Below are 26,969 nucleotides of genomic sequence, written 5' to 3' on the forward strand. Positions count from 1 at the left end.
TTAGCCACTTTACACGACTTAAAAGGAAATATGTCACTACTTTATGACATGATATGCCTTTTTTGGCTCTTGAGGGCCGGATATATTGCCTTGACAGGCCAGATTTGCCCCGCGGGCCTTGAGTTTGACACCTTTGCTCTAGAGAGTTCTGAATCTGCTCCAGGGGTCCTCTCAGTGGGACGCTCTCCAAAAGCCTTCAGAGTGAAACATCTTGGAAGGTGTGTTGAGGCAAATCAGCAGGTCCAGATGGCATTGCGCCCAGGGTTCTTAAGGACTGTGCTGCGGCGTCCTTACAGTGGAGCAAGGGCAATGGGCTGGTGTTAAACACTGGCAAAACAAAAGAGATGATTGTGGACTTAAGAGAAGAGCTGAACATAGACCTATCATTATGGACGATGTGAAAATCAAGGAGGTCTCCACATATAAGTACCTCGGAGTCCACCTTGATAATAAGCTGGACTGGTCGGTGCAGGCAAATGCGGCATACAAAAAGGGGCAAAGCAGACTCTACTTCCTCAGATGACTTAGGTCATTTGATGTGTGAGGGGATATGCTTTTCCTCTTTTACCAGTCAGCTGTGGCCAGCGCTGTTCTGTTTGCAGTTGTCTGCCGGGGAAGCAGCTTTACTAGCAGGGACAGGAGCAGAATAGACACGTTCATCAGGGGGGGTGCGGCAGTGATGGGGAGGGAGGCAGTCTCTATGGAGGAACAGGTGGAGAAAAGGACTAGTGCAATGGTAAAGTCCATAGGGGCCAATGGGAGCCATCCTCTGCACAGCACTGTGGTTGCTCAGGAAAGCAGCCATAGTTCAAGGCTGATCTCCATGAGGAGCAGAACGGAGAGGTACAGAAGATATGTTGTCCCGGCCGTCATTAGAGAGTTTAATGTCTCTTGAAGGACTGCGTTTTTATTTTATTCTATTAATTATTTACTTTTTTTTTTAAATCCAATTTTATGTTTTTATCCTATTGTACATGTTTTTATCTATGCTATCAGGCAGATGAATTTCCCCTATCGAGGATCAATAAAGTAATTATCTATCTATCTATCTATCTATCTATCTATCTATCTATCTATCTATCTATCTATCTATCTATCTATCTATCTGTCTGTCTGTCTGTCTATCTGTACATCTGTCTATCTATCTATCTATCTATCTATCTATCTATCTATCTATCTATCTATCTATCTATCTATCTGTCTATCTATTGTATCTATGTCAGATGCTCAAACATATTGAGCTCATTTCCATGTGAAGCAGAATCATATGAGATGATTTAAAGATGAAATGGCTCTAAAACATTGTATAACAGGATTCAGGTTGCAGACCTAAAGTCATACATCAGCTTCAGTGCATTTATTTCAAGCCTGCATGCATTACAGACAAAACTCAGAATTACATCAGACTCAGGTCTGATGAAGAGCGGGCTTTGTTTGGATATAATTATTTATTATTATTACATTTCCATCCACCATCACAGCATAATATAACACTTATCCAGACAAAGACAGACCTGACCGTTCTCCACGCATTTCTCTCTTTATTTACACGCTCTCAGCTGAGGGCATCATTATCTCTCCTCCAAATATTTCGCCATTACTCTTTTAAATTGGATGATATTAGGACATGCTTTTTTCTCCTCCTATTCCATAAAACGACTCCCTGAAATGCACAAGGATTTTAAAGCAGTTCTTACCTTTGGATGATGCACACGTCTATCACAGAATCCTTTCTGTATTTTCCTTGGAAGAGATTTTTCTGATGCCCTAAACATCATTTGAGCAGTTTACTAAATCATATCATTTTAATACTGAAGTTTTTACATTAGTGTGATCATTATATTGCACTCTGTGAACAATCCTTATTGCCTTTTATTTATTTATTTATTTAATGGAGCGTAATTAGAGGCAGTAAATTTGATCTATAACAATTCCCCCAGACGTTGACAAAATTATTTAAATATGACATCACAAACATATGATATAATGTCTTTTGCTTGCTTCATAATGCCCACAAATTTAACAACTTTTCCTTGCAACTATACTTCGCAAACAACTAATGTGAGGATTCCAAGACAATGTGTCATCTATCAGAACTCCTCAAAATACATGTTGCTGAAATAGTTATCTGTACCATAGTGTTGTTTTGCCGTTCACCAAATTGGATAATTTATTATTATTTAATGATAATTTACCAACTTTTTATCTTATCAATTTCCTCAGCTGTCCCAAGAGTTGCTCCAAGTTGTCCCCTGAACAGATTATATTAGTGTCATCTGCAAAAAGCACAAATTTCATTATCTTAGAAATGAATATTATGTCATTAAGGTGCCTAATGTGCAGCATAGGCTTGAGTAACGATCCTTGAGGTGCGCCACATTTTATATTCATACAGTCCAATTTGTTTTGCTCAGTCTGTACGAACTGTAGTCTCTCCATAACACACATAACCTTTCTGTACATTTAAAATCTCTGTTTGGCTTCTTGCTACCATCCTGTGAAAAGTCACAAAACGTTTTATTCAGTTTCTGTTTCTTTTATAATTACATTTTATGTTTCTATTTCTTTTATATTGCACCTGCTTATACTGTCTCTCTTCTGTCTTGTGTTTTTATTTGGAGCCTTGCAGCAAAGTTTCACTCAAACATACATAGCAAATGTGCAACTGAGGGACAATAAAATCTGTCTAAGTAAAAAAGAAAATGTCAAACTACTCATTCCTTCAGAGAACACAGAGACACAAAGGATGCATGGGACCAGAATCCAAAGCCAGGATACAGAGGTTCAGTGAATGTGGTGTTGAAGGTGTGGAGGTGGATCAGCGAGTCGGGGGAGACGCTGTAGAAGGACAGAATCCCAGCGGGCCAGTCCACATACACCGCTACTCTGTGAGAGACCTGAGAGGTGACGGCCGTTCTGACATTATCGTTCCAGACCTGGTAGCCACCATCAGAGCAGCTCAAACTCCAAGACTGGTTGTTCCTTCCAAACCTGAGGTACTCGCTGCCGTCTTTCCTTTTGATTCCTTTGTAACTCACTGATACGCGAGCCTCTCCCATCCAGTCCACCTCCCAGTAACAGCGGCCGGTCAGGCCGTTTGCACAGAGCACCTGCCAGTTGCTGAACCTCTCCGGGTGATCCGGGTACGGCTGCTCCTCCTTCACCAAAGCCACTGTTCTGTTCTCAAACACTTTGAGGTTTTTGTTCATGGATGTTAAGTCCAGTTCCAGGTCCCAGAAGTCTGATGATGAGAAACGACAAACTCTGAGCTCCATATTTCACCAACAAAATGATGTTTGTGGCAAATAAAGTGAAGGGATTTAATTTTTTCAGGAATATGAACATTTAATGAGGAAGAGCTGTATATGAAAAAAACAAACTTGCAGTTTGGTGTTTTGTATTAATTAAACTTACATTTTTTCAAACCAGGCTTCATCCATTGCTCTCCAACAGGGTCCAACCTGCAGGAAGAGGACAAATGTCTTAAATGGCAACACATGTCCCATTTGTAAAGTAATACATCCCATATTTCCTCATCTTATTTATTTAAATTTTTTTTATGCCTTAAATTTCTTTTTCTGGTTGCCACTAATTATTTAGAAACAAATATCTGCTTTTGTTTATTTATTTTTTTTGTTATTTTGTTTAGCTTTTAAGGGTATTGCTGCTTTTACACTTTTAGCAAAAATGCCACCGGACCTTTGTTCAGTTCTTCTAAAAATGTTTCGACACCTTTCCAGGAGTCTTCGTCAGTTCTGGTTCTCGCTCTGAACAACCTGCAGGTGGAGCACAGCTGTTTTTAAGGACATGCAGGCCCGTCCTTCTGGGCAGATTCTAAGTCAGATGCAGATCAATGACCCACCATCTCTGTCCTGGGTGGGTAGAAGCTATTGCTTGGTGTGAGTGGAGTACTTGGTCATCTGAATCCTGATGAGATGCTGATGTAATCAGTAAAAACAGGGGAGTTGGAAGTACGATTGGACCACAGACACAACACCAACACCGCCCAGCTTTGGTTTGGTTGTTCCATCTGTGGGATGAACCACTTTTTGTCTGATAGTGTTATTATTAGATTTGAACTTTACTGGTATGTTGAGTTTACTTATTTGGGATCTCAATGTTTTTGCGTCTCTCTGTTTTCTTCTTTGTGTTTGACGCTGTACTGTTGTTGTTTTTTCTGCTAGTTGTGTTGTCCGACCTGAAAAACACCCAGTTAGGGTAACCACATGCTTGAAGTGATTCCCTGACGGGATTATGTTCTTGTAGTTTCTCGTCTGTAGCAGATGGAATGTTGTCAGCCCGGTAACTCAGAGTTCTGGTAACAGACGCTTTCTTCCAGTAGGTGATGTGAATCAAAATGCAGATATTGATCTATGTGTGTAGATTACTTTAAACCTTAGTGTGTAGATTACTTTAAACCTTGGTATTGAGACTCGGTATATTGAAGAAGAAGATGCTATCAAAGTATGGAAAAGGCCAGGACAGTGACGGGTGGGGAATGGACTTGTATCTGACTTAGACCGGGCCTAGGAGGATAAACTGCAGGTTAGTCAGTGCGAGCGGCCAGGATTGACAAAGACTCCTGGATAGGTGTTGGTAGAACGGAATCCATCTGGTGAGAGTCGGATTAAATGGTTCTCGCTCTGGAAATAGCTCTGTAACCCTTTCCAGACTGACGTCAGTGACTTTGTTTCTCATCTGTTGTTAAATTTCTTTTGATCGGGGCATGATGTGCTGCTTTTTGTTTGGCCTATTTCCCGCTGTAGGAAAAGTTCTATCAAAGTAATTTATTGATGCTACTGATTGCTACCAGACCTGGATTTGGCTTGAGAAATTGCACTCACCTTTTCAGACCTACGGTTAATCAGTTAATACAGGATTTGACAAGCAGTCGGTGCTTTTTCCACACAGAGCCAGGTTGGTTTTGATGGCTTTTTCCCCATCAATAAATTATATAATTTGTCTCATGTTAACATTTGTTTTTGAGAATCTGAAACGCTTCAAAACTAAAAAGCAAAAAGCAAAAAGAGAAGAAGTGTTTAAGCAGGACAAATACTTTTTTCACTGGACTGTGTGCGCAGTTAGATTCATTTTCAGCCAAGTATGTTAAACATATTGATATTGTTTCATATTGTATATGATTTCTCAATTTTCTCTGAAAATTGTACATTTTTGTAATTTCCATAAAATATTTTTTAAAACCAAACATTCTGGCAGCGTGGCAAAAATAAACTTACTTTAGAGATTAATGATTCTTTTTCCATCATGTGAATCATTGAATTTAGGAGAACAGTAAATTAATTTTGGTGGAAACGGAAATCAATTAAGATGAATTTTCCACTCGGCACGTTTTTTTTGTCGGTCCATACTTGAGAGTTTCCAGTTTCCAGCGTGGATCCTTCAGGGCGGCGCGAAGCAGCTGCATCCCCGTCTCTCCTGGATTATTATAGGTCAAGTCCAGCCTCCTCAGATGGGAAGGGTTGGCGCTCAGAGCGTATGCAAGAGACGTGCAGCCTTCCTCTGCAACCATGCAACCCGACAGACTGCAAACAAAGAACGGGATCAGGAGGAAAGTATTAAACCAAATCTACAGAAGTTTTCCTGACAGGAACAAATATATCCTGACCTGAGCGACTCCAGTTTACAGTTTGGACTTTGCAACCCAACAGACAGGATCCTCACGCCTGAGTCCTGCAGGTTGTTGTTGGTCAGGTCCAGCTCGGTGAGGCTGGATGAGTCCAGGCCCAGAACTGTAGACAGAGCCTTGCAGCTCTTCTCTGACAGGTTGCAGCCGCTGAGCCTGGGGGGGCAGGAAACGACCGTGAAAGAACAGATTTCAGTCTTCGTGTAGAATACTACGCAAACAGCATAGGAACTAGAAAATCTCCTCACATCACTTTTTTGGAGGCTTTGACGACTGGCAGGAGCCACATGAGAGCCTCGTCTGAAGCGGAGTATTTCTTCAGGTCAAAAGTATCCAGATCTTCCTCCGATGAGAGTAAAATGAAGACCAGAGCTGACCACTGAGCAGCAGACAGTTTACCTGCAGAAAGGTGTCCCGAGCTCAGACACTGCTGGATCTCCTCCATCAGAGAACAATCGTTCAGTTCCCTCAGACAGTGGAACAGGTTGATGCTTTCCTCTGCTGAGATGATCCCACTGATTTTATTCTTAATGTAGGCGATCGTCTCATTAACTGTCTGTGAACTTGTTGTTTGTGACAGTAGACCTTTCAGATGTGTCTGGTTAGTCTGCAGGGAGAGACCCAGAAGGAAGCGGATGAACAAGTCCATGTGTCCATTTGGGCTCTTTAAGGCCTTGTCTACAGCCCTTTGGTAGAAGGAGGCTGGTTCAGGGATATTTCTGAGGAAACACAACCAGGAGCCTTCACTTTCGTCTCCAAGAAGATCCACTCCTGCGTTGTTGAAGCTCAGGTGGACATAGAGAGCAGCCAGGAACTCCTGAACACTCAGATGGATGAAGCAGAACATCTTGTCCTGGTACACCCCTCTGTCCTCACTGAAGGTCTGGGTCAAAACTCCAGAGTAAACTGAGGCTGCTCTAACATCAATGCCACACTCTAAAACTTCGGCTTCGTTAAAGATTAAGTTTCCTTTTTGCAGCTGCTCAAAGGCCAGTTTCCCCAGACATTCGACCATCTCCCTGCTGCCGATGTCCCAGAGTGAATCGCCCTGCGCTCTACTGTCATATTTTGTTTTTTTCATTTTGATCTGAACCACCAGATACTGGACGTACATCTCAGTGAGGGTCTTGGGCAGCTTCCCCTCCTCTCCATTTTGCAACAAATAGTCCAGAACTGTGGCAGTGATCCAGCAGAAGTTCGGGATGTGGCACATGATGTGGAGGCTTCGTGATGCCTTGATGTGGGAGACGATCCTGCTGGCCCGCTCTTCATCAGCAAACCTCTTCCTGAAGTACTCCTCCTTCTGCGGGTCGGTGAACCCTCGGACCTCCGTCACCATGTCAACACACTCAGGAGGGATCTGATTGGCTGCTGCGGGTCGCGTGGTTATCCAGATGTGAGCGGAGGGAAGGAGTTTCCCCCTGATGAGGTTTGTCAGCAGAATATCCACTGAGGTGGACTCTGTGACGTCGGTCAGGATCTCATTGTTCTGGAAGTCCAGAGGAAGTCGACTCTCATCCAGACCATCAAAGATGAACGCAACTTTGAGTTCCTCAAAACTGTGGATTCCTTTAGTTTCAGTGAAGAAGTGATGAATGAGTTCCACCAAGCTGAAGTTTTTATCTTTTACCAGATTCAGCTCTTTGAAACTAAATGGAAGCACCAGCCGGATGTCCTGATTGATTTTACCTTCAGCCCAGTCCAGAGAAAACTTTTGTGTTAAGACAGACTTTCCAATGCCAGCCACTCCCTTGGTCATCACTGTTCTGATGGCTTCTTTTCCTCCGTGTGAAGTTTTAAAGATGTTTTCATGTCGGATTTTTGTTTCTGGTTGTCCTCGTTTCATTGACGCTCTCTCAATCTGTCTGACCTCGTGCTCCTGGTTTACCTGTCCAGTCCCTCCCACTATCATGTAGAGGTCTGTGTAGATCTGATTCAGAAGACTTTTGTTTTCCTGGTTGTCAGTTCCCTGGAACACATACTGGACCTTCCTCCTGAGGTTGGATTTCAGTTTGTGTTGGCACATGGCTGCTCTTGTTTCTGAAACAAAAATTGCCCGTCATTTTAAGTAAGGTTGCTTTCACGTTCACAAAATAATTTAAATATAAAGACCTCCGTGGGGTCAACAGCTTTCAAAAAGCTATCAGACTCAGTTAAAGCTATAATTGGTAATCCTGTTCAGAAACACTTTCCTTCCACCCTGCACCCTGTTGCAGTGTAGGGTCCTTCCACCCTGCACTGCAACAGGGGAACCAAAAGTAAGCACAATTTTCTTAAAATTAGTTTATTAGTTCTTGATTTGAGTGGCATTTTAAATGATCTGCCAATGGAATATGATTTATGCACATAAAATAGGATTAACTTATCTCCAGCATCTTATTTTAGGTGTATCTAATTATCTTATTCTATGGGTCAAAATACTCATTCCACTGGCAGAACATCTTATTTAACTGCTCAAATCAAGGACAAATACACACATTTTCAAGAAAATGTACATACTTTTAGTTTGCTTTTTGCAATGTGGAAGTAGTCAATAAATTATGTACTCGGAAAAAAAGAACAAAAAAAATCTATCTCTGTGAGAGCTGCAGGCCTGTATGTATCACTGAGCTATATAATACACTGGAGTGCTGATTTTGCCGAAAAACTGAAGTCACTGGCCGCCATCTTGCTACTCCCTACTCTCACAGAATCCCATAGGATTTGGTTGCAACAACAAGCAGTTTTCTGGCTAAGTGAAAACGTTTCACAGGTAATTCTACAGTCAGTGGATGTACTAACACTATTAACTACTAGGAAATTAGGTGCTGAAATATTTTACATGTTATTCATATTAAATATATATATGTATATATAAGTATGTGTATATGTATATATGTATATATATGTATATGTGGAAATTGCAGTAAATCGTAAAAGACAATTTCTCACTTTGAGCACACGAGATGCGTGTGTCGTTTATTTCAATAGGAAAAACACTGAGCTCCAAAATGGCGCTGTCCAGCAACAACAAAAGCCTGGGGCTACACGTCATCACCCTTCTTAACATTTAAAGGGACCGCGATCCCTGAACAGCTATACTTACATGAAGTAACTACAGGCAGAACAAAGTGCTGTGTCTAGTATGAACGGTATGTAGAACCATACTTAATAACAAAGGTGAATTATGTCAATCACATTCACTACACACGTCCCCCCAGAATTCACCCTATCAGAAGTAAAACCAACAGTCAACGGGGAGGTGGGCGTATTAACCGTCCACAACGGCTGTGCCGTACCGGAGGTCGATGAGACCCTACTGCGGCAGGAGTCCCGTCATGACACAGGCGTGGGGCATGGCGCGTGGGAGGCCTGGGAGGGAGGGGAGTAGGGGGTTGGGGCAGAGTTGGAGGCCGTCCGCGTCGTGGGGGTTGGGCCAGGTCAACGGGCCCGGCCACATCTAAGTGAGCCGGTTTGAGACGGTCAATGGAGATTCGCTCCGGTTTGCCGCCCATGTCCACCACAAAATGTTTGTCCCCTGCCTCCAAAACACGGAATGGGCCCTCGTAGGGCGGGCGTAGCGATCCTCTGTGGGCATCGTGGCGAATGAAAACATAGTCAGCCGTCTGAAGCCCAGTGGGAATGTGCGACTGAGGGAGGCCGTGACGGGAAGTAGGGACAGGTGTGAAAAGCCTCGCATTGTCCAATAGCGTTGACCGCTGGAGAGTAGCGGACCAAGGAACCGTGGTGCTAGGGACAAAATCCCCTGGGACCCGCAGTGGCTGTCCATAAACCAGTTCGGCGGATGAGGACTGTAAGTCCTCTTTTGGTGCGGTCCTGATGCCCAGCATCACCCACGGGAGTTTGTCGACCCAGTTGCCGTCTTTGAGGCTGGCACGCAGGGAAGCCTTCATTGACCTATGAAAATGTTCACAGAGTCCGTTAGCCTGCGGGTGATACGCAGTCGTGCGGTGGAGTTCCACCCCGAGGCTCTGTGCGACAGCGTTCCACAGCTCAGACGTGAACTGTGCGCCTCGATCAGAGGATATATCCGAAGGGGTGCCGAAACGAGCAACCCAGGTTCCGAGAAAGGCCCGTGTCATCTCAGCAGTTGCCGCTGAGGTCAGTGGCACAGCCTCAGGCCAGCGGGTGGTCCTGTCAACCATAATCAACAGGTATGTGAACCCGTGCGAAGATGGCAGAGGGCCGACCAGATCCACATTCACATGGTCAAAACGTCTCTCTGGAACCGGGAACAACTCAAGTGGGGCTTTAGTGTGACGGTGCACTTTGGCCCGTTGGCACTCAACACAGGTGTTAGTCCAGTCCCTAACGTCCTTCTTGAGGCCGTGCCAGACAAACTTTGCCGCAACTAGTCTCTGCGACGCTTTCGAACCTGGGTGGGAGAGGCCATGGATGGCATCAAAAACTTGTCGTCTCCATCTTGTGGGAATTATTGGCCGAGGGCTGCCTGTGGAGACGTCACACAGGAGCGTGGTGCCGGCATCTCCAAAAACCACGTCCTCGATCTGCAGCCCTGTAGTTGAGGTCCTCAGGAGTTGGACGTCCGGGTCTGTGGTCTGATCTGCTGACATTTGGTGGTAGTCCAAACCAAGATGGACCGCCCCTGCCACAGCCCGTGACAGGCAGTCCGCCACGTAGTTGTTCTTCCCAGCAACATGTTGCAAGTCCGTAGTAAACTCTGAAATGTAGGACAGATGGCGTTGCTGGCGGGCAGACCACGGCTCAGCCACCTTGGCCATGGCAAAAGTCAGTGGTTTGTGGTCCACAAAAGCAGTGAAATGTCGACCTTCCAGCAGGGAACGAAAATGTCTGATGGCGAGGTAGAGACCCAGCAGCTCCCGGTCAAAAGTACTGTACTTCCGCTCGCTGGGACGCAGCTGACGGCTAAAGAAAGCCAGTGGCTGCCAGGCCCCGCCTACCCACTGCTCGTAGACAGCACCGACAGCGTAGTCCGAGGCGTCCGAGGTGATGGCGATGGGGGCTGTTGAAGAAGGATGCGCCAGCATGGTGGCCTTCGCCAGGGCTGCCTTGGTGGCAGCAAAAGCCTTTTCCCTGCTGTCTGACCAGTCCACAAGGTGCTTGGGCTTACCTTTCAAGGCCTCGTGCAAGGGCCGCATAAGCTGAGCAGCTCGAGGGATGAAACGGTGGTAAAAATTCACCATGCCGAGGAACTCCTGCAGGGATTTGACAGTGAGCGGGCGTGGGAACCTTGTTACTGCCTCCACCTTTGATGGGAGAGGGACAGCACCGTCCTTAGTGACTCTGTGCCCCAGAAAGTCAATGGTGGAGAGACCAAACTGGCACTTAGCGGGGTTGACAATTAGCCCATGCTGGCTAAGTCGCTCAAAAAGTGTTCGGAGGTGCGCCAGGTGCTGAGACTTGGACGTGCTCGCTACGAGGATGTCATCCAAGTACACAAAAAGAAAAGGTAGGTCCCGTAGAACAGAGTCCATAAGGCGTTGAAAAGATTGGGCGGCGTTTTTAAGGCCGAATGGCATACGCAGGAACTCAAAAAGACCAAATGGCGTGATCACGGCTGTTTTGGGAATGTCCAGCGGGTGCACCGGCACCTGATGATATCCCCGGACGAGGTCCACCTTGGAAAAAATCACCTTGCCTGCCAGGTGAGCTGAAAAATCCTGTATGTTCGGGACTGGGTATCGGTCAGGCGTCGTTGCCTCATTGAGCCGCCGGTAGTCTCCACACGGGCGCCAGCCGCCACCCGGTTTGGGGACGATGTGAAGGGGTGATGCCCAAGGGCTGTCGGAACGACGGACTATACCCAGGCGTTCCATATTTGCAAATTCAGCCTTTGCAACGGCAAGCTTGGTCGGGTCGAGGCGCCGAGCACGGGCGTAGACGGGTGGACCAGTAGTGGCGAGATGGTGCTCCACACCATGCTTTACGGCGGATGCAGAGAAAGTGGGCTGAGTGAGCGTTGGGAACTCGGCAAGCAGACGGTGGAAGTCATCTGAGGCTGAGAGCATGCTAGACAGTCGTATGGAGTCAGTCCCGCTGAGCGTGCACGTATAAGAACAAAATGTGACGGCGTCAATCAAACGGCGGTTCTTTACATCCACCAACAGTCCGTGTGCACACAGAAAATCGGCTCCGAGGAGGGGAACGGCAACCTTAGCTGTAACAAAGTCCCAGCCAAACCGTTGTCCTCCGAAACACAATTCAACGTACCTCGTGCCGTACGTGCGGATGGGGCTACCATTTGCAGCTTCCATAGGGGGGCCGTGGTTGTCAGTCACCATGTCCAAACGGGTTGCGGGCAGGACGCTCCTCTGTGCTCCCGTGTCGCACAGGAAACGTCGTCCGGAGATGCTATCACGGATGAAAAGCAGCCTGCCTACGCGGCCGACACTCATGGCCACTACTGAGCGTCGGCCCTGGCATTTCCCGACCCGCCGAAACTGCATGGCGAACGACATTTTTTAGCCTTGGGTCCAAACTTGGCATGATAAAAACACAAGCCTGGAGACTGTTGGGGGCCAGAAGACTGCTGCCGACGAGAAGTGGATGCAGCGACGAGCGTGGAGTCGTCCAGCGGCACAGGATCGATGTGTGTGGGAAAAAACGCGGCCACACAATGTCCCTGACTTGCCAGGAAGAATTTGTCAGCCTCTTCAGCCAGCCTCCGACAGTCAGTGATTGTGGTGTTGGCTAGTGCAGCCCTGACTTGGGAAGGCAGCTGACGTAGAAAAAGTTGGATAAAAAGAAAATCGGGACTGTGCTCGCCCAAGAGATCCAGCATACGGTCCATGAGCTCAGATGGTTTGCTGTCACCCAGTCCTTGAAGGGAGAAAAGCCTGCTGGCTCTCTCAGCGTCTGACAGTTCAAAAGTTTTCAACAGGTGGGCTTTTAGTGCTGTATACTTCTCAGTTGCTGGAGGGTTTTTAAGAAGACTGACCACTCTGGACGCTGTTGAATTTCCAAGAGCCGACACAACGTAGTAGTACTTTGTTGCATCCGTGGTGATGTCACGTAACGCGAACTGCGCTTCAGTCTGGGCGAACCATGCCGACGCCGACGATTCCCAGAATTCGGGGAGCTTGAGGGTAACAGCGTTCGCGGTCATGGTCGTGGAGTGTCTCTGGATACGTCCAGCAGACTAACGTCGGGGTCACCAGTGTGGAAATTGCAGTAAATCGTAAAAGACAATTTCTCACTTTGAGCACACGAGATGCGTGTGTCGTTTATTTCAATAGGAAAAACACTGAGCTCCAAAATGGCGCTGTCCAGCAACAACAAAAGCCTGGGGCTACACGTCATCACCCTTCTTAACATTTAAAGGGACCGCGATCCCTGAACAGCTATACTTACATGAAGTAACTACAGGCAGAACAAAGTGCTGTGTCTAGTATGAACGGTATGTAGAACCATACTTAATAACAAAGGTGAATTATGTCAATCACATTCACTACATATACACATATGTAAATATATGTTTTTGTATATTGTTATTTATATATTTATAAATGTTAAACATATATATTTAAATGAATAAAATGCAAAATATTTCAGCACATGACTTTCTCAGTACTTGATATTTTTAGAACATAACATAAAACTATATGGCATTTGACATTTTAAAAGTTTTAAGCCCCCCTGAACATGAGAAAATCCTCGTTATTCGATGCTGTAGCGCACATATTCCCTAGTTACTGAGGGGAAATAGGGAGTACCAATATGGCGGCTGGTGGCTTCAAAGCGACTCGTTCAAACAGACGGTGATTAGCACTCCAGTGTATAATATAGCTCAGTGGTATGTATCCGGTTAGCTTAGCAGTTAGCTTAGCAGTTAGCTTAGTGGTTAGCTTAGCGGTTAGCTTCGGTGTTAAACATTCATTGTAGCTCCTCTGCTCTCACCGTAGACTTTAAACATGGCTGAAAGTCACAAAAAGCAAACCACATTTATGTTTATGAGAAGAAAGGAAGGCCTCAGTAGAAAGAAATAAGACCAGAGAGGATTTGAGAGATTCTTTTCATGCGATCCCCTGAAGAGCAGAAGAGCAGGTAAGACGGTCTTGCGCAGTTATTCAAAAAGGGACTCGGGGAAACTTCTGGAAAAATCACCGACTCTACTTTAACGTCTTTATATTGTTAATAATTTGTTTATTAAATGTTTCCATTATTTGACAGTTAAAAGTAAGAATAGGTTTACCTGATCATGGGATAAAGTGGTTTTGATAAATGTAACTTTTGTACTGTGTGAGTTAGAAGCGCGTGCTTTATCTAGACATTTAAAGGTATAGTGGACAATCTTCTTTTGGCTTTGAGTTCCAGAAGGATCATCTTATCTATTGGCTGTCCCCCACCTGACACCAATGTGTGTGTTTGTTCCTTGCTAGTTTCCGCCTACTAGCTGCGCACCTCCAGCATTTGTGTAACTGCTAGCTTTGGTGTTAGCCGTTCATTGTAGCTCTGCTGCTCTCATCGTATTTTGGAAATGGCTGAGAAGCACAACAAGCAAACTATCTGACAAGTTTATGAGAACAAGAGGAAGGCTTAGAAGAAATAAATAAACCCAGAGTGGATTTGGATTTTTTTCACACGATTGCCCTGAAGAGCAGGTAGAATCATGCGGCACATTCGCAGTTATTCAAAAAGGGACATGAGCATTTTTTACCCACAATTCCTGAAAAATCGTCCACTATACTTTTAAGACACATAAAGATTCATATGCAAAATACACACTGCAAAAGGGGAACTACAAGTGAGTAAAGTTTTCCTGAAATTTGTTAATTTTATTCACGGGAAATGATTTTTACACTTAAAATAGGAACAACTCATCTCCACCATCTTATATCTAATTATCTTATTTTAAGGGTCAAAAATCTTCTTCCACTGGCAGATTATGTTTTTTACCTGCTCAACTTAAGGGCAAATACACTCATTTCAAGAAGGTTTTACTCACTTTTAGTTTCCTTTTTGCGGTGCAGATAAACGACTAAGTGATGACACATTTCTTTACTGGTGACACGTGAGGAGGCACCATGCCCTTTGGGCAGGAGTGTGCCTAATTAGGGGTCTGCTAGTAACCAGAGGAGAAGGAGAAGGGAGATGAGGAAATAAATACTTAGATTCCTTCCGTAAATTCCTTTGTTCTGCCTTTTTTTGCTCCTGTAACTCCTGTGGTTGACAGGAAAGGGTGCCCAGCATTGGTATCTTATAATCACATGTCTGCATTCTTTAGATTAAAATGTTAAAGTCTAGCCCCAAGTTTGACTCATCCTTAGAGGGTGTTCATTTTAAAGTGCGCAGTTAACCGGACGTTGGTGTGTTGAAGCACGGTCTGGCTATGATCATGAACAATACCTTTGTGCAGGTGTTCAGCAAGATCTTCTTGGTTTATTTTTCTTAAAAAGTCCACCGTGATCTTCAGAAATAGTTCTCTGCTACTTTTTTCTTCTTCATCCTCGCAGTCAAACACCTTCTCAAACTCCTCCCAGGTTTCAAGGTCTTCAGAAAGACGTAGCCTGAGAATCTTCTGATACTTCATCAGCTGCTCTTTGGCAAAACTGAAAATGTTGTTTTCCAGGAGCTGGAAAACAATGTCGATGTAAAGTGCCTTGAGATGACATGTTTCATGATTTGGCGCTATATAAATAAAATTGAATTGAATTGAATTAAGATAACAGCTTCAACAAACACAAAATAACATTTGTCTGATAGCAGTCAACCACTAAGATAAAATTAGCGTTGTTTTGATGACCTTATTTTAGCTTTGACTTTTTGTAATGGGTCTAAAAAACACAGAAACCTATAAAAATTTAAAAACTAAAGCCTCTACCACTTGGTTTCACTTGTGACAGCTTAGCCTGAATAAAATGTTACAAATGAAACATTATGTCATTACAAACTATCCTGGAGAAATAGAGAAGTTGGCGATGTCTGGAGGGGAACTACAATAATTTTTTAAAGATTTGAGATTTTGAGAGTGGAGATGTGGCTCATCAAAGTGTGCCTGGACCAGATACTTTTTGCAACCTTTAACAACCTTCTGGCATTGTTCTGGCTGGACATCTTACCAGGTATCTGGGAAAAATTGGTGAAGCGCATAGAAATTGGTGGGTTTCATACCAAAGACTCTGCTTTTAAATTTAATACACATGAATTCGGCAGGTTTGGAGCCGTTTCAAAAGCCTAACTTTAGTCTTTTTTTATTGATCCTAAAATCAGTTTGGATGTGTGTTTAGGATTATTGTCTTAATCAGCTCATCTGCTTTTTTGCAAGTTTCAGGTTTCAGTTTTTGATTTTACATGAAACTGATGAATTCATAGGAAATTAAGGAGTAAAATACATGGGTAATTGGGAAATAGACCTACAGGTACACCAGCAAAATGTTCACAAAACCTTCATTAAAAGCACCAATCACACGCACCGTAAAGATGGAGCTCAGCTCTGTCTGTCGCTGTGCACACTGGCCACTGGGAGGCTTTGTTTGTCTACAGAGAAAAAAAAAAAAAACATTTCACAAACTTTTTTAAATCCACTTCATTATTTGTGGGGTAAAGAACTTCAGAGCACCACACTGCAATGCTCACTCAGATTCAAACATTTCTTGGTACATAAATGTTATATTGCTCCAAGTTTAAATCACTAATTAACACGCATGTGCAAATTCTAAGTTATCCAAATCATCGCAACAGCAAACAGGCTTAAATCGGAGGCAACCGGACCTTTGTTCAGTTCTTCCTGAAAACGTTTCTACACCTATCCAGGATTCTTTGTCAGTTCTGGAGGCTTGTTCTGGGCCTCTGTGTTTTTAAGGACATGGAGGCCCATCATCCTAGGAGCAGTCTAAGTCAGATGTAGATCAGTGACCCACCATCACTGTCCTGGGTCATTAGAAGCTGCTGCTTGGTGTGGGTGGAAGACTTGGTCACCTGAATCATGACGAGATGATTTAATATTGCTGGAACGTGTTGGAGGACCGAGCTGTAAACACTGGGGATTTGGAAGCTCAATCCTCCCTCTGGTCACGGATGGCTTTTCTCTTTGGACCAAACCATCTGTTCTCTCTGTCCAGAATCTGGACATCATTGTCGTCTAAAGAATCTCCTTTGTTCTGGAGGTACCAGTGGACCGCTGAATCTTGCCCCGAGCTGCTGGCTCTCATGTGTTGCTCCATGCACTTGTGTAGCTGTTTAGTTTCTCTGATGTAGGAGTCGGAGCCGTCCTTGCTGCATTGGACCGCAGACACAGAGCCGCTCAGCTGTGTTTTGGCTGTTCTGTCTTTGGGATGAACCATTTTTGGTCTGAGAGTGTTATTAGGTTTGAAATTTACTAGTATGTTGTGTTTGGAGAAAATTCTCCTAAGTTTCTCAGAAACCCCCGTCACATCGGGAATGACAAAGTTTCTGTGTCTCTCTGTTTTCTCCTATGTGTTCGAGGCTGTGTTGGTTTTTCTGTCAGCTTTGTTGACCAACTTGAAAAATGTCCAGTTAGGGATTTCCTGATTTCCTTGTTTCTCCTCTGTGGCAAAGGGAAGGTTGTCAGAGTTCTGATGACAGAGAGTTTGTGCTCCAGCGGGTGACGTGAGTCAAAATGCAGATATAGGTCTGTGTGTGTGGGGCTTCTGGTAATTAACTTGCACACTACCCAAAGTATCTGGAGAAGGCACCCGTGGGTGACTGTGGATCTGTGGGTAGAGCACTTTCAATTGCAATTGTAAGGTGGCAGGTTTGATTCCAGGTTCCCTGTACCACATGTCGATGTGCCCCTGGGCAAGGCCATTAACCCTAAGTTGCCTACTGATCTGTGTATAGCTGTATGAATGTGTTCAGTTAGTGGGCACAATTGGGTGAATGTTGCTAATGGGTAAAGCAATTTAAATGGTCAATATGATTAGAAAGTTGTTGTAGAAATCCACAGCAGACCAAACTTACTTTATACCTAAAGCATAGTTGAAATTACAGCAGATTTATGACTTATTATGTTTCCAACCTTCACCAAAGGCAGTGATTCCTGACCGTGGTCCTCAGGAACTCCAGTCCTGCATGTTTTAAACGATTCTCTGTTCCAGCTAACCTGATGCAAATGATTGCATCACCTCTTCTGCAGCCATAATGTGGTACAGACACCTCTTAATTAGTCGTTTATTTAATTCAGGTGTGTGGCAGCAAGAGGACACCTAAAACATGAAGGACAGGGGCTCCTGAGGAACAGGTGTTGGGAACCACCGATCTAAGGTCCTGACAGATCATGGATCATCACCAGAACGACCAGATCCTGGATACAAGCAGCTGAAATGCGTTTCCTTCAGAGGGAGGCTGGGCTCAGCCTCAGAGATAGGGGGGAGAGCTCTGTTATGTTGGGGAGCTCAAAGTGGAGCCACTGCTTCTCCACATCAAAAGGATTCAGTGCAGGTGTTTTGGACATTTAATCAGGATGTTCCCCCTGGAGCTGTTGCCCCCATCACCTGATCTCAGATAATAAGATAAAGACTTATGACCATCTTTAATCAATGCATTTTTGTCCTGCCCTCTAATGTCTAAGCCATTTGCCTGTTTAAATTCAGTGCCTACCTCTGGTCCAGCTGGTGCCGATCTCTGAAAACAGTGGGCCGATACATGGACCCATTACTCTCCACTGAAACACAGCCAGCTTCAGTAGAACACAGCTCCAGGTGATTAATCCTTGGAGAAACAAACATAAAGGTAAAAATTAACAGTTAAACCAATTTAGGATTTCTTGCTACAGAGAAAAACTCAAAGTTCCACAAATCATGGTAAGTTATTAAGGTCCTAAAGAAGCAAAGCAGCCCCAGACCATCATACGACCACCACCACGTTTGACTGTTGGTATGATCTTCTGGTTCTGAAAAGCACCAGATGAAACGGGAAGCACAGCTTCCTAAAAGGGCCACTTTGTCTCAAGAGTCCACCGAACATGTTCCAAAACCTTTGGAGATAATTAAGATGTTTTTTCTCTGGTAAATGTGAGACGGGTCTTTGTGTTGTTTTGGGTCAGCAGTGGTTCTGGTCTTGGACCTCTCCCATGGAGACCATTATGACCTCTGACCTTAACTGCAGGGTTTTAGATGTAGATCTGGGTTCTTCTGGGACCTCCTGGATGAGTCGTTGTCACTCTCTCAGAATCAATACATTGACATTAAGAACCATCCACCCACAAACTATCAGATAAATACAACGGTCTAAAGTTTTTAGTAATCCATAAATCATCTTGGGTTTCGAGCTCTAACCGTCTATCCGCTGTTTGTTGTTGCTCTCTGAAGACCGTGGGTCGGTACATGGACCCGTCACCCCCAAGGTACACACAGTTTGGTTCAGACCAGTCTGGATTCTCTGAAGTCCTGGGAGAATAAATGCAATTACACATTTTAGTTTAAGCCCAAATTAATTGATAACAGTAGGTATTACATACAATAAACCAATACTTTTGTTGAACTGACTGATGATCATTCTAGGCAAGGCAAGGCAAGGCAAATTTATTTATATAGCACAATTCAGTACAAAGACAATGCAAAGTGCTTCACATGATTAAAATATAGCAAAATAAACAGAATAAAAGCAAGTAGGAATAAAATGTAGTTAGAAAAAAGAACAAAAAAGTGGTGATTCAGTTAACTAGAACAGTTGAAGGCAATTTTAAACAAATGTGTTTTTAATCTTGATTTAAAGGAACTCAGGCTTTCCGCACCTTTACAATTTTCTGGAAGTTTGTTCCAGATAAGTGGAGCATAGGAATTAAATGCTGCTTCTCCTTGTTTAGTTCTGGTTCTAGGTATGCAGAGCAGGCTGGAGCCAGAAGACCTGAGTGGTCTGGAGGGTTGATACACTGATAACAAGTCTGTGATGTTTTTAGGTGCTAAGCCATTCAGGGATTTATAGACTAACAGAAGTATTTTAAAGTCTATTCTCTGAGATATAGGGAGCCAGTGTAAGGACTTTAGAACTGGGGTGATGTGCTCTACGTTCTTAGTCTTAGTGAGGACGCGGGCAGCAGCGTTCTGGATCAGCTGCAGCTGTCTGATCCACTTTTTAGGCAGACCTGTGAAGACACCGTTGCAGTAATCAATTCGACTAAAAATAAACATGGATTAGTTTTCCAGATCCTGCTGAGACATCAGTCCTTTAATCCTAGAAATGTTCTTCAGGTGATAGAAAGCCGACCTTGTAACTGTCTTTAGATGCTTTTGAAGGTTCAGGTCTGAGTCCATCACTACTCCCAGATTTCGGGCCTGATTATTGTTTTTTAGCCGAAGCAGCTGAAGCTGTGTGCTAACTTTTGATCTCTCCTCTATTGGTCCAAATGTTTTTACTTCTCTTTTGTTTTTATTCAACTGAAGAAAATTTTGGCACATCCACGTATTGATTTCTTCTAAGCATTTACTCAGTGCTTGAACTGGTCCATAGTCACCTGGTGACATGGTGATGTAGAGCTGTGTGTCGTCTGCATAGTTATGGTAGCTGATGTTGGTAGCTGATGTTGGTAGATGTATGGTAGCTTGACATTAAGAACCATCTACCCACAAACTATCAGATATATAACATGGTCTAAAGTTTTTAGTAATCCATAAATCATTTTTTGAGTTTTGAGCTCCATTTATCTAACCGTTCATCCACTGTTTGTTGTTGCTCTCTGAAGACCGTGGGTCGGTACATGGACCCGTCACCCCCAAGGTACACACAGCTTGGTTCAGACCAGTCTGGATTCTCTGAAGTCCTGGGAGAATAAATGCAATTACACATTTTAGTTTAAGCCCAAATTAATTGATAACAGTAGGTATTACATACAATAAACCAATACTTTTGTTGAACTGACTGATGGTCATTCTAACACATGAAAATGTTAAAGGCTATGGAAGCCCTGAAAGGCAAGTGAGAAAAAATATCTAGATTAAAATATTTCTCGGGTTTTTTTCTAAAACGTGTTTCGCCCTGAAAGGTAAAATAGATTATTTATTTATTTATTTATTTGAAAGGCTTATTTTTCTGTATTTGTTCTTGTAATATTTTGTTTTTCCACTAAAGGCACTGAAGTAAAACCAGAGATCTTCACTGACAGCTGTATTCTTCAACTGGATCGTCAGAGGCCTGGTTTCCAAGAATCAACTCCCCTTTTTTCTAAATTTGATTTTTGCAAACTAAAATCATATGTAATGAAGGAACAAAAACAATGTATTTGTTGACCATGCGACATTGTTATCATATCAAGCTTGTATATTTATGAGCCATACAGAATGAACTATAGAGGTGATCAAGGATATTTGTAGGACAAATGACAACATCATGACTTAAAACCTGCTGTCAGTAAATGTTTATCATAACTTGTCACAAAAAATTATATATGGGTGAAAGAAATAACAATGCAGCAATTTAAATATGAATGCTTTAATGGTCACTATATGTGTATTTTAGTTACAACAACTGAATAAAAACTCATCTGGAAAATTAAACCGTTTTTAACATCAAACAGCAGAGTGGGAAAAATTCTCTGTTTAGATTTCTAGTCTATTTTTTCTCCACCAACACATTTTACTTTGCAAAAATCAAATTTGGGAAATGGTAAGGTGGCAGCCCCCTCCCTGGGCTGCCACCTTACCATGGTGGAGGGGTTTGAGTGTCCCAATGATCCTAGGAGCTATGCTGTCAGGGGCTTTAAGCCCCTAGTAGGGTCACCCAAGGCAGACAGGTCCTAGGTGAGGGACCAGACAAAGAGCAGCCCAAAAAGCCCCTTATGATGATTACCATAAATAGATACCGTGTTCCCTCGCCCAGACGCGGGTCACCGGGGCCCCACTCTGGAGCCAGGCCTGGAGGTGGGGCACGATGGCGAGCGTCTGGTGGCCGGGCTTTTGCCCATGGAGCCCGGCCGGGTTCAGCCCGGAGAGGCGACATGGGTCCCCCTTCCGATGGGCTCACCACCTGTCGGAGGGGCCAAAGGGGTCGGGTGCATTGTGCAACGGGTAGCAGTAGAGGGCGGGGACCTTGGCGTTCCGATCCTCGGCTGCAGAAGCTGGCTCTTGGGACGTGGAATGTCACCTCTCTGGTGGGGAAGGAGCCTGAGCTTGTGCACGAGGTTGAGAGGTTCCGACTAGACATAGTCGGACTCACCTCGACGCGCCGCTCTGGCTCTGGAACCAGTCTCCTTGAGAGGGGCTGGACATTCTTCCACTCTGAAGTTGCCCCTGGTGAGAGGCGCCGATCTGGGGTTGGCACACTTGTTGCCCCTCATCTCGGTGCCTGCATGTTAGGGTTTTCCCCGGTGAACAAGAGGGTGGCCTCCCTCCGCATTCGTGTGGGGGGACAGGTTCTGACTGTTGTTTGTGCTTATGCACCAAACGGCATTTCAGATTACCCACCCTTTTTGGAGTCCTTGGAAGGGGTACTGGAGAGTGCCCCTCCTGGGGACTCCCTCGTTTTGCTGGGGGACTTCAACACTCACGTGGGCAAGGAAAGTGGGACCTGGAGGGGCGTGGTTGGGAGGAATGGCCCAACTGATCTGAACCCGAGTGGTGTTTTGTTGTTGGACTTCTGTGCTCGTCATGGATTGTTCATCACAAACACCATGTTCAAGCATAAGGGTGTCCATATGTGCTCTTGGCACCAGGACACCCTAGGCCGCAGTTCAATGATCGACTTTGTTGTCATTTCATCGGATCTGCGGCCGCATGTCTTAAGCGGAACATGGTCCATTCAGACTCGATGTCCCCTGCCTCCTTGGGACGTGTTCAAAGTTCTCCCAGAGGTGGGAGTTAAAGCTCCAAGAGGACACCTAAAACATGAAGGACTGGAGCTCTTGAGGAACAGGAGTTGGGAACCACCGATCTAAGGTCCTGACAGATCATGGATCATCACCAGAACGACCAGATCCTGGATACAAGCAGCTGAAATGCGTTTCCTCCAGAGGGAGGCTGGGCTCCGCCTCAGAGATAGGGGGGAGAGCTCTGTTATCTGGGGGAGCTCAAAGTGGAGCCGCTGCTTCTCCACATCAAAAGGATTCAGTTCAGGTGTTTTGGACATTTGATCAGGATGTTCCCCCTGGAGCTGTTGCCCCCATCACCTGATCTCAGATAAAGGGAAGATGATGGATGGACGGACGGATGGAGGGATGGACAGACGGATGGATGGACTTATGACCATCTTTAATCAATGCATTTTTTTTTCCTGCCCTCTAATGTCTAAGCGATTTGCCTGTTTAACTTCAGTGCCTACCTCTGGTTCAGCTGGTGCCGATCTCTGAAAACAGTGGGCCGATACATGGACCCATTACTCTTCACTGAAACACAGCTGACTTCAGTAGAACACGGCTCCAGGTGATTAATCCTTGGAGAAACAAACATAAAGGTAAAAATTAACAGTTAAACCAATTTAGGAGTTCTTACTACAGAGAAAAACTCACAGTTCCACCAGTCATGGTAAGTTATTAAGGTCCCTAAGAAGCAAAGCAGCCCCAGACCATCATACGACCACCACCACGTTTGACTGTTGGTATGATGTTCTGGTTCTGAAAAGCACCAGATGAAACGGGAATCACAGCTTCCTAAAAGAGCCACTTTGTCTCAAGAGTCCACCGAACATGTTCCAAAACCTTTGGAGATAATTAAGATGTTTTTTCTCTGGTAAATGTGAGACAAGTCTTTGTGTTGTTTTGGGTCAGCAGTGGTTCTAGTCTTGGACCTCTCCCATGGAGACCATTATGACCTCTGACCTTAACTGCAGGGTTTTAGATCTAGATCTGGGTTCTTCTGGGACCTCCTGGATGAGTCGTTGTCACTCTCCCAGAATCAATACATTGACTTTAAGAACCATCCACCCACAAACTATCAGATAAATACAACGGTCTAAAGTTTTTAGTAATCCATAAATCATCTTGGGTTTCGAGCTCTAACCGTCTATCCGCTGTTTGTTGTTGCTCTCTGAAGACCGTGGGTCGGTACATGGACCCGTCACCCCCAAGGTACACACAGTTTGGTTCAGACCAGTCTGGATTCTCTGAAGTCCTGGGAGAATAAATGCAATTACACATTTTAGTTTAAGCCCAAATTAATTGATTACAGTAGGTATTACATACAATAAACCAATACTTTTGTTGAACTGACAGTAGGTCGATACATTGATGTGTCACTCTTATAGGAAATATAGTTTGGTTCAGAGGACTCTGGTTCCTGATGTTTGATCCTGGAGTGATAAAATTAATTAAATTGAAGTTAAAAGATGTGACGTGAGCCTTCCTCAGCAATACAAGCACATTTCTTCCTCAGGACAGTCTTCGCTATGGTTGTTTTTCAGTCTGAAACTATGTCAGTGTTTTGATCAGCTTGATTTCTTTGTATTTTTACCCAGAGCAGCAGATAGGGAGAGAACTTTGATACAATCAGCCCATAGATGTAATAATAAGCTATTATATTCTGCTGTGTACATAATTCATAAACCATTTCTAAATTCAGTTTTGCCAAAGCTACAAACCGTGAGGTATTTTATTTAGATTGTCGTTAATCAACCAACATAAATATCCTTAAATGGGAAAAGAATCTAAATATAAAGTGTGCATCTACGTTCTGAGTCAGTGCCTTGTAGGAGAACTAATGTCCCAGCTTCAATCAGACTGAATGGAGAGCGTCTGTGATCATTCATTTTCAAATCTTACCACATATCCTCATTAGATGTAGTTTTAGGTAATTCTAACACATGAAAATGTTGAAGGCTATGGAAGTCCTGAAAGGAATGCGAGAAAAAATATCTAGATTAAAATATTTCTCGTTTTTTTTCTAAAACATGTTTCGCCCTGAAAGGTAAAATAGATTATTTACTTATTTATTTATTTATTTGAAAGGCTTATTTTTCTGTATTTGTTCTTGTAATATTTTGTTTTTCCACTAAAGGCACTGAAGTAAAACCAGAGATCTTCACTGACAGCTGTATTCTTCAACTGGATCGTCAGAGGCCTGGTTTCCAAGAATCAATTCCCCTTTTTTCTAAATTAAATTTTTGCAAACTAAAATCAGATGCAATGAAGGAACAAAAACAATGTATTTGTTGACCGTGCTACATTGTTATCATATCAAGCTTGCATATTTATGAGCCATACAGAATTAACTATGGTGGTGATCAAGGATATTTGTAGGACAAATGACAACATCATGACTTAAAACCTGGTGTCAGTAAATGTTTATCATAACTTGTCACAATAAATATTATATGGGTGAAAGAACTAACAAGGCAGCAATTTAAATATGAATGCTTTAATGGTCATTATATGTATATTTTAGTTACAACAACTGAATAAAAACTCATCTGGAAAATTAAACAGTTTTTAACCTCAAACAGCAGAGTGGGGAAAAAATCTCTGTTTAGATTTCTAAGTCTATTTTTTCTCCACCAACACATTTTACTTTGCAAAAGTCAAATTTAGGAAATGGGACATTGATTCTTGGAAACCAGGCCTCTGACGATCCATTTGAGGAATGCAGTCAGTGAAGATCTCTGGTTTTACTTCAGTCCAAATAAACTTTTGCAAAGCTCTGTAAAAACCTTCTTGCTAATTGCAGACATAGAGCAGCTAATGGCTGTTACTAAGACCAGCTGTTGACTTTGATGGTTTATAATTATCCTCCAAATAATTTGCTAATTGTTTGTTTAGCAGCTGCAGCTTAATGAGTTATAAAGCCTTGCCAACACAGCAGCTGTTCTTGTATTCATCCTTTCATTTCACCTACTTTATTCTGTTTCGCTCTTTGGGAGGCTGAGTCTGTCCTAACACAGTGGATGGACAATACAGCGGCATGAAACTAACAGCCACAAGCAGGTAAATTCACTCCAGACATGCATGTTTTGCTATGAACTCTGACTGCAGGAGGAAGCTGGAGTACCCAGAGAGAACGCGCTCAGGAAGGCCAGGACTTGTTGGTCAGAACTGAAACCTGCAGCCTTCTAGTTTCTATTAGTATCATTCAGTCCAGGTTTAAACTGTAATACACGATATAACCATTTAGAAAATGATTGGTATATCTTTATTAAGTTGTTTTACATTTCAGTTGGCCGATAAGTGGTCTCTTCACCTCCTAGGAGGATACAGCTGGCTTCAGGACTGTCCTGTCTTTGCTGAGGGATCCTTGCAGGAACAAATAACCATTAATTAAAATATGTAAATATGTTAGCCTGTAATTACGGACAGGTTGAGATGCTCATCTCACCTCTGGGCTTTGGTCTGGCTGCTGTGTCTCTCCTTCAGCATGGCCTTAGCGGGAATAACTCCCACTTCTTCGTAATAACTCATGAAAAGATCCAAACCTTCAGACAAACGCAGCACAACATTTCAGGTTACACGTGTTCTCACTGCTTCCAGGAAGTCTTAAACCTTTCATAATTAAAATTATGAATGGTTTAAAGTGTTGACATCAATTTTTCTTTTTTATTTAAAAAATATATATTAGGCTGTACTCCTCATCCTGAGCTCCAAAGACAAATGCACCAAATTTCCCGCATCAGTAGAGATTCAAGTTAGGTTAATTAAAAAAAAGTGTTTTTGTGTTTTTTCTAAAACACAACACAGCTTTACAATCAACCTGCACATAAAATGCACAAAAATAAAGAAAATCCCTTTTGCATATAAAATCATCTTCTATTGCATTTTAATTTAAATACTTTGTACAACTTTATGACTTTAAGTCCATGCATTTCCTCCAGGTCTTTAAAGGAAGATTAGGTTTTGGCCGAGCAATTTAAGACGCGTCAGCGACAGTTTTAAATCTTCATCTAACACATTTTCAAACAGCAGTAAAGAAACTTCACCACAACACAGATTGAGGAAGACATATGAAGCCTTAGCTTCTTAACTCACCTCAAGTCGACTTAAGATAGTTATATGTAATAAAACTGTAGAGTGATGCCGCTGTAGATCTTTTTAGTCCTCAGGTTCGTGTTGATCAGACCAGACAGCAGCGTCAGACTAAAAGGCTGTCAAACCAGTTTAAGCTGATGTAAGTTACCGTCAATGTGCCCAGTTTTTTTGTTTTTACATACCGTAAGTGTCACGGAACACTGCTGGTAAATAAGAATGATTGGTATGTGCAAACTTTTCTTTTCAATATTACTTTTTTTCCTGCAAAGTTTTTTTTATCTTTACACTTATTGCCTGCATGCTGTGACTGAATGAGACACATTTTTATTTCTATTTAAGTTCAGCTCAAAACACAGATGACTTAGACTTAGACAACTATATTTGTCATTTTGTATGCACAAAGTGCGTACAGAACGAAATTTCGTTTGCATACAGCTTGAAAAATCACAGTAAATTGCAGTAAATTTCAGGATAAGGTGGAGCAATGATTTATGTAAACAATTG

At 43.4% G+C, this 26,969-nt stretch overlaps 1 protein-coding gene across 1 annotated transcript; it reads right to left on the reverse strand.

The window, feature by feature from the left end:
- Positions 1-1,479: 1,479 nt before the first annotated feature.
- On the reverse strand, positions 1,480-26,548 carry LOC105918683 (NLR family CARD domain-containing protein 3-like). Its single transcript, XM_036130415.1, has 15 exons — positions 26,466-26,548; positions 25,819-25,915; positions 25,653-25,736; positions 23,515-23,625; positions 22,838-22,948; positions 20,235-20,345; positions 18,862-18,972; positions 18,185-18,295; positions 16,039-16,102; positions 14,972-15,197; positions 5,893-7,684; positions 5,627-5,800; positions 5,370-5,543; positions 3,415-3,461; positions 1,480-3,241 (listed from the first exon to the last, which is right to left on the reverse strand). Exons 2-15 carry the CDS (start codon positions 25,899-25,901, stop codon positions 2,715-2,717), a joined length of 3,726 nt encoding a protein of 1,241 aa, XP_035986308.1. The 5' UTR covers positions 25,902-25,915; positions 26,466-26,548; the 3' UTR covers positions 1,480-2,714.
- Between the last annotated feature and the right edge of the window lie 421 nt (positions 26,549-26,969).

Source organism: Fundulus heteroclitus, unplaced genomic scaffold (genome assembly GCF_011125445.2).
Source record: "Fundulus heteroclitus isolate FHET01 unplaced genomic scaffold, MU-UCD_Fhet_4.1 scaffold_36, whole genome shotgun sequence".
Classification (NCBI taxonomy): Eukaryota; Metazoa; Chordata; class Actinopteri; order Cyprinodontiformes; family Fundulidae; genus Fundulus; species Fundulus heteroclitus.

Bases quoted from the DNA above. Each gene is read 5' to 3' on its own strand.
- LOC105918683 (XM_036130415.1), bottom strand. From the start codon at position 25,901: ATGAGTTATTACGAAGAAGTGGGAGTTATTCCCGCTAAGGCCATGCTG. The intron at 23,626-25,652 runs GTAAAACAACTT...TTATTCTCCCAG, and splicing joins ACTTATCGGCCAACTGAAAT to GACTTCAGAGAATCCAGACT. The intron at 3,462-5,369 runs GTATGGACCGAC...CTCTTCCTGCAG, and splicing joins TGGAAACTGGAAACTCTCAA to GTTGGACCCTGTTGGAGAGC.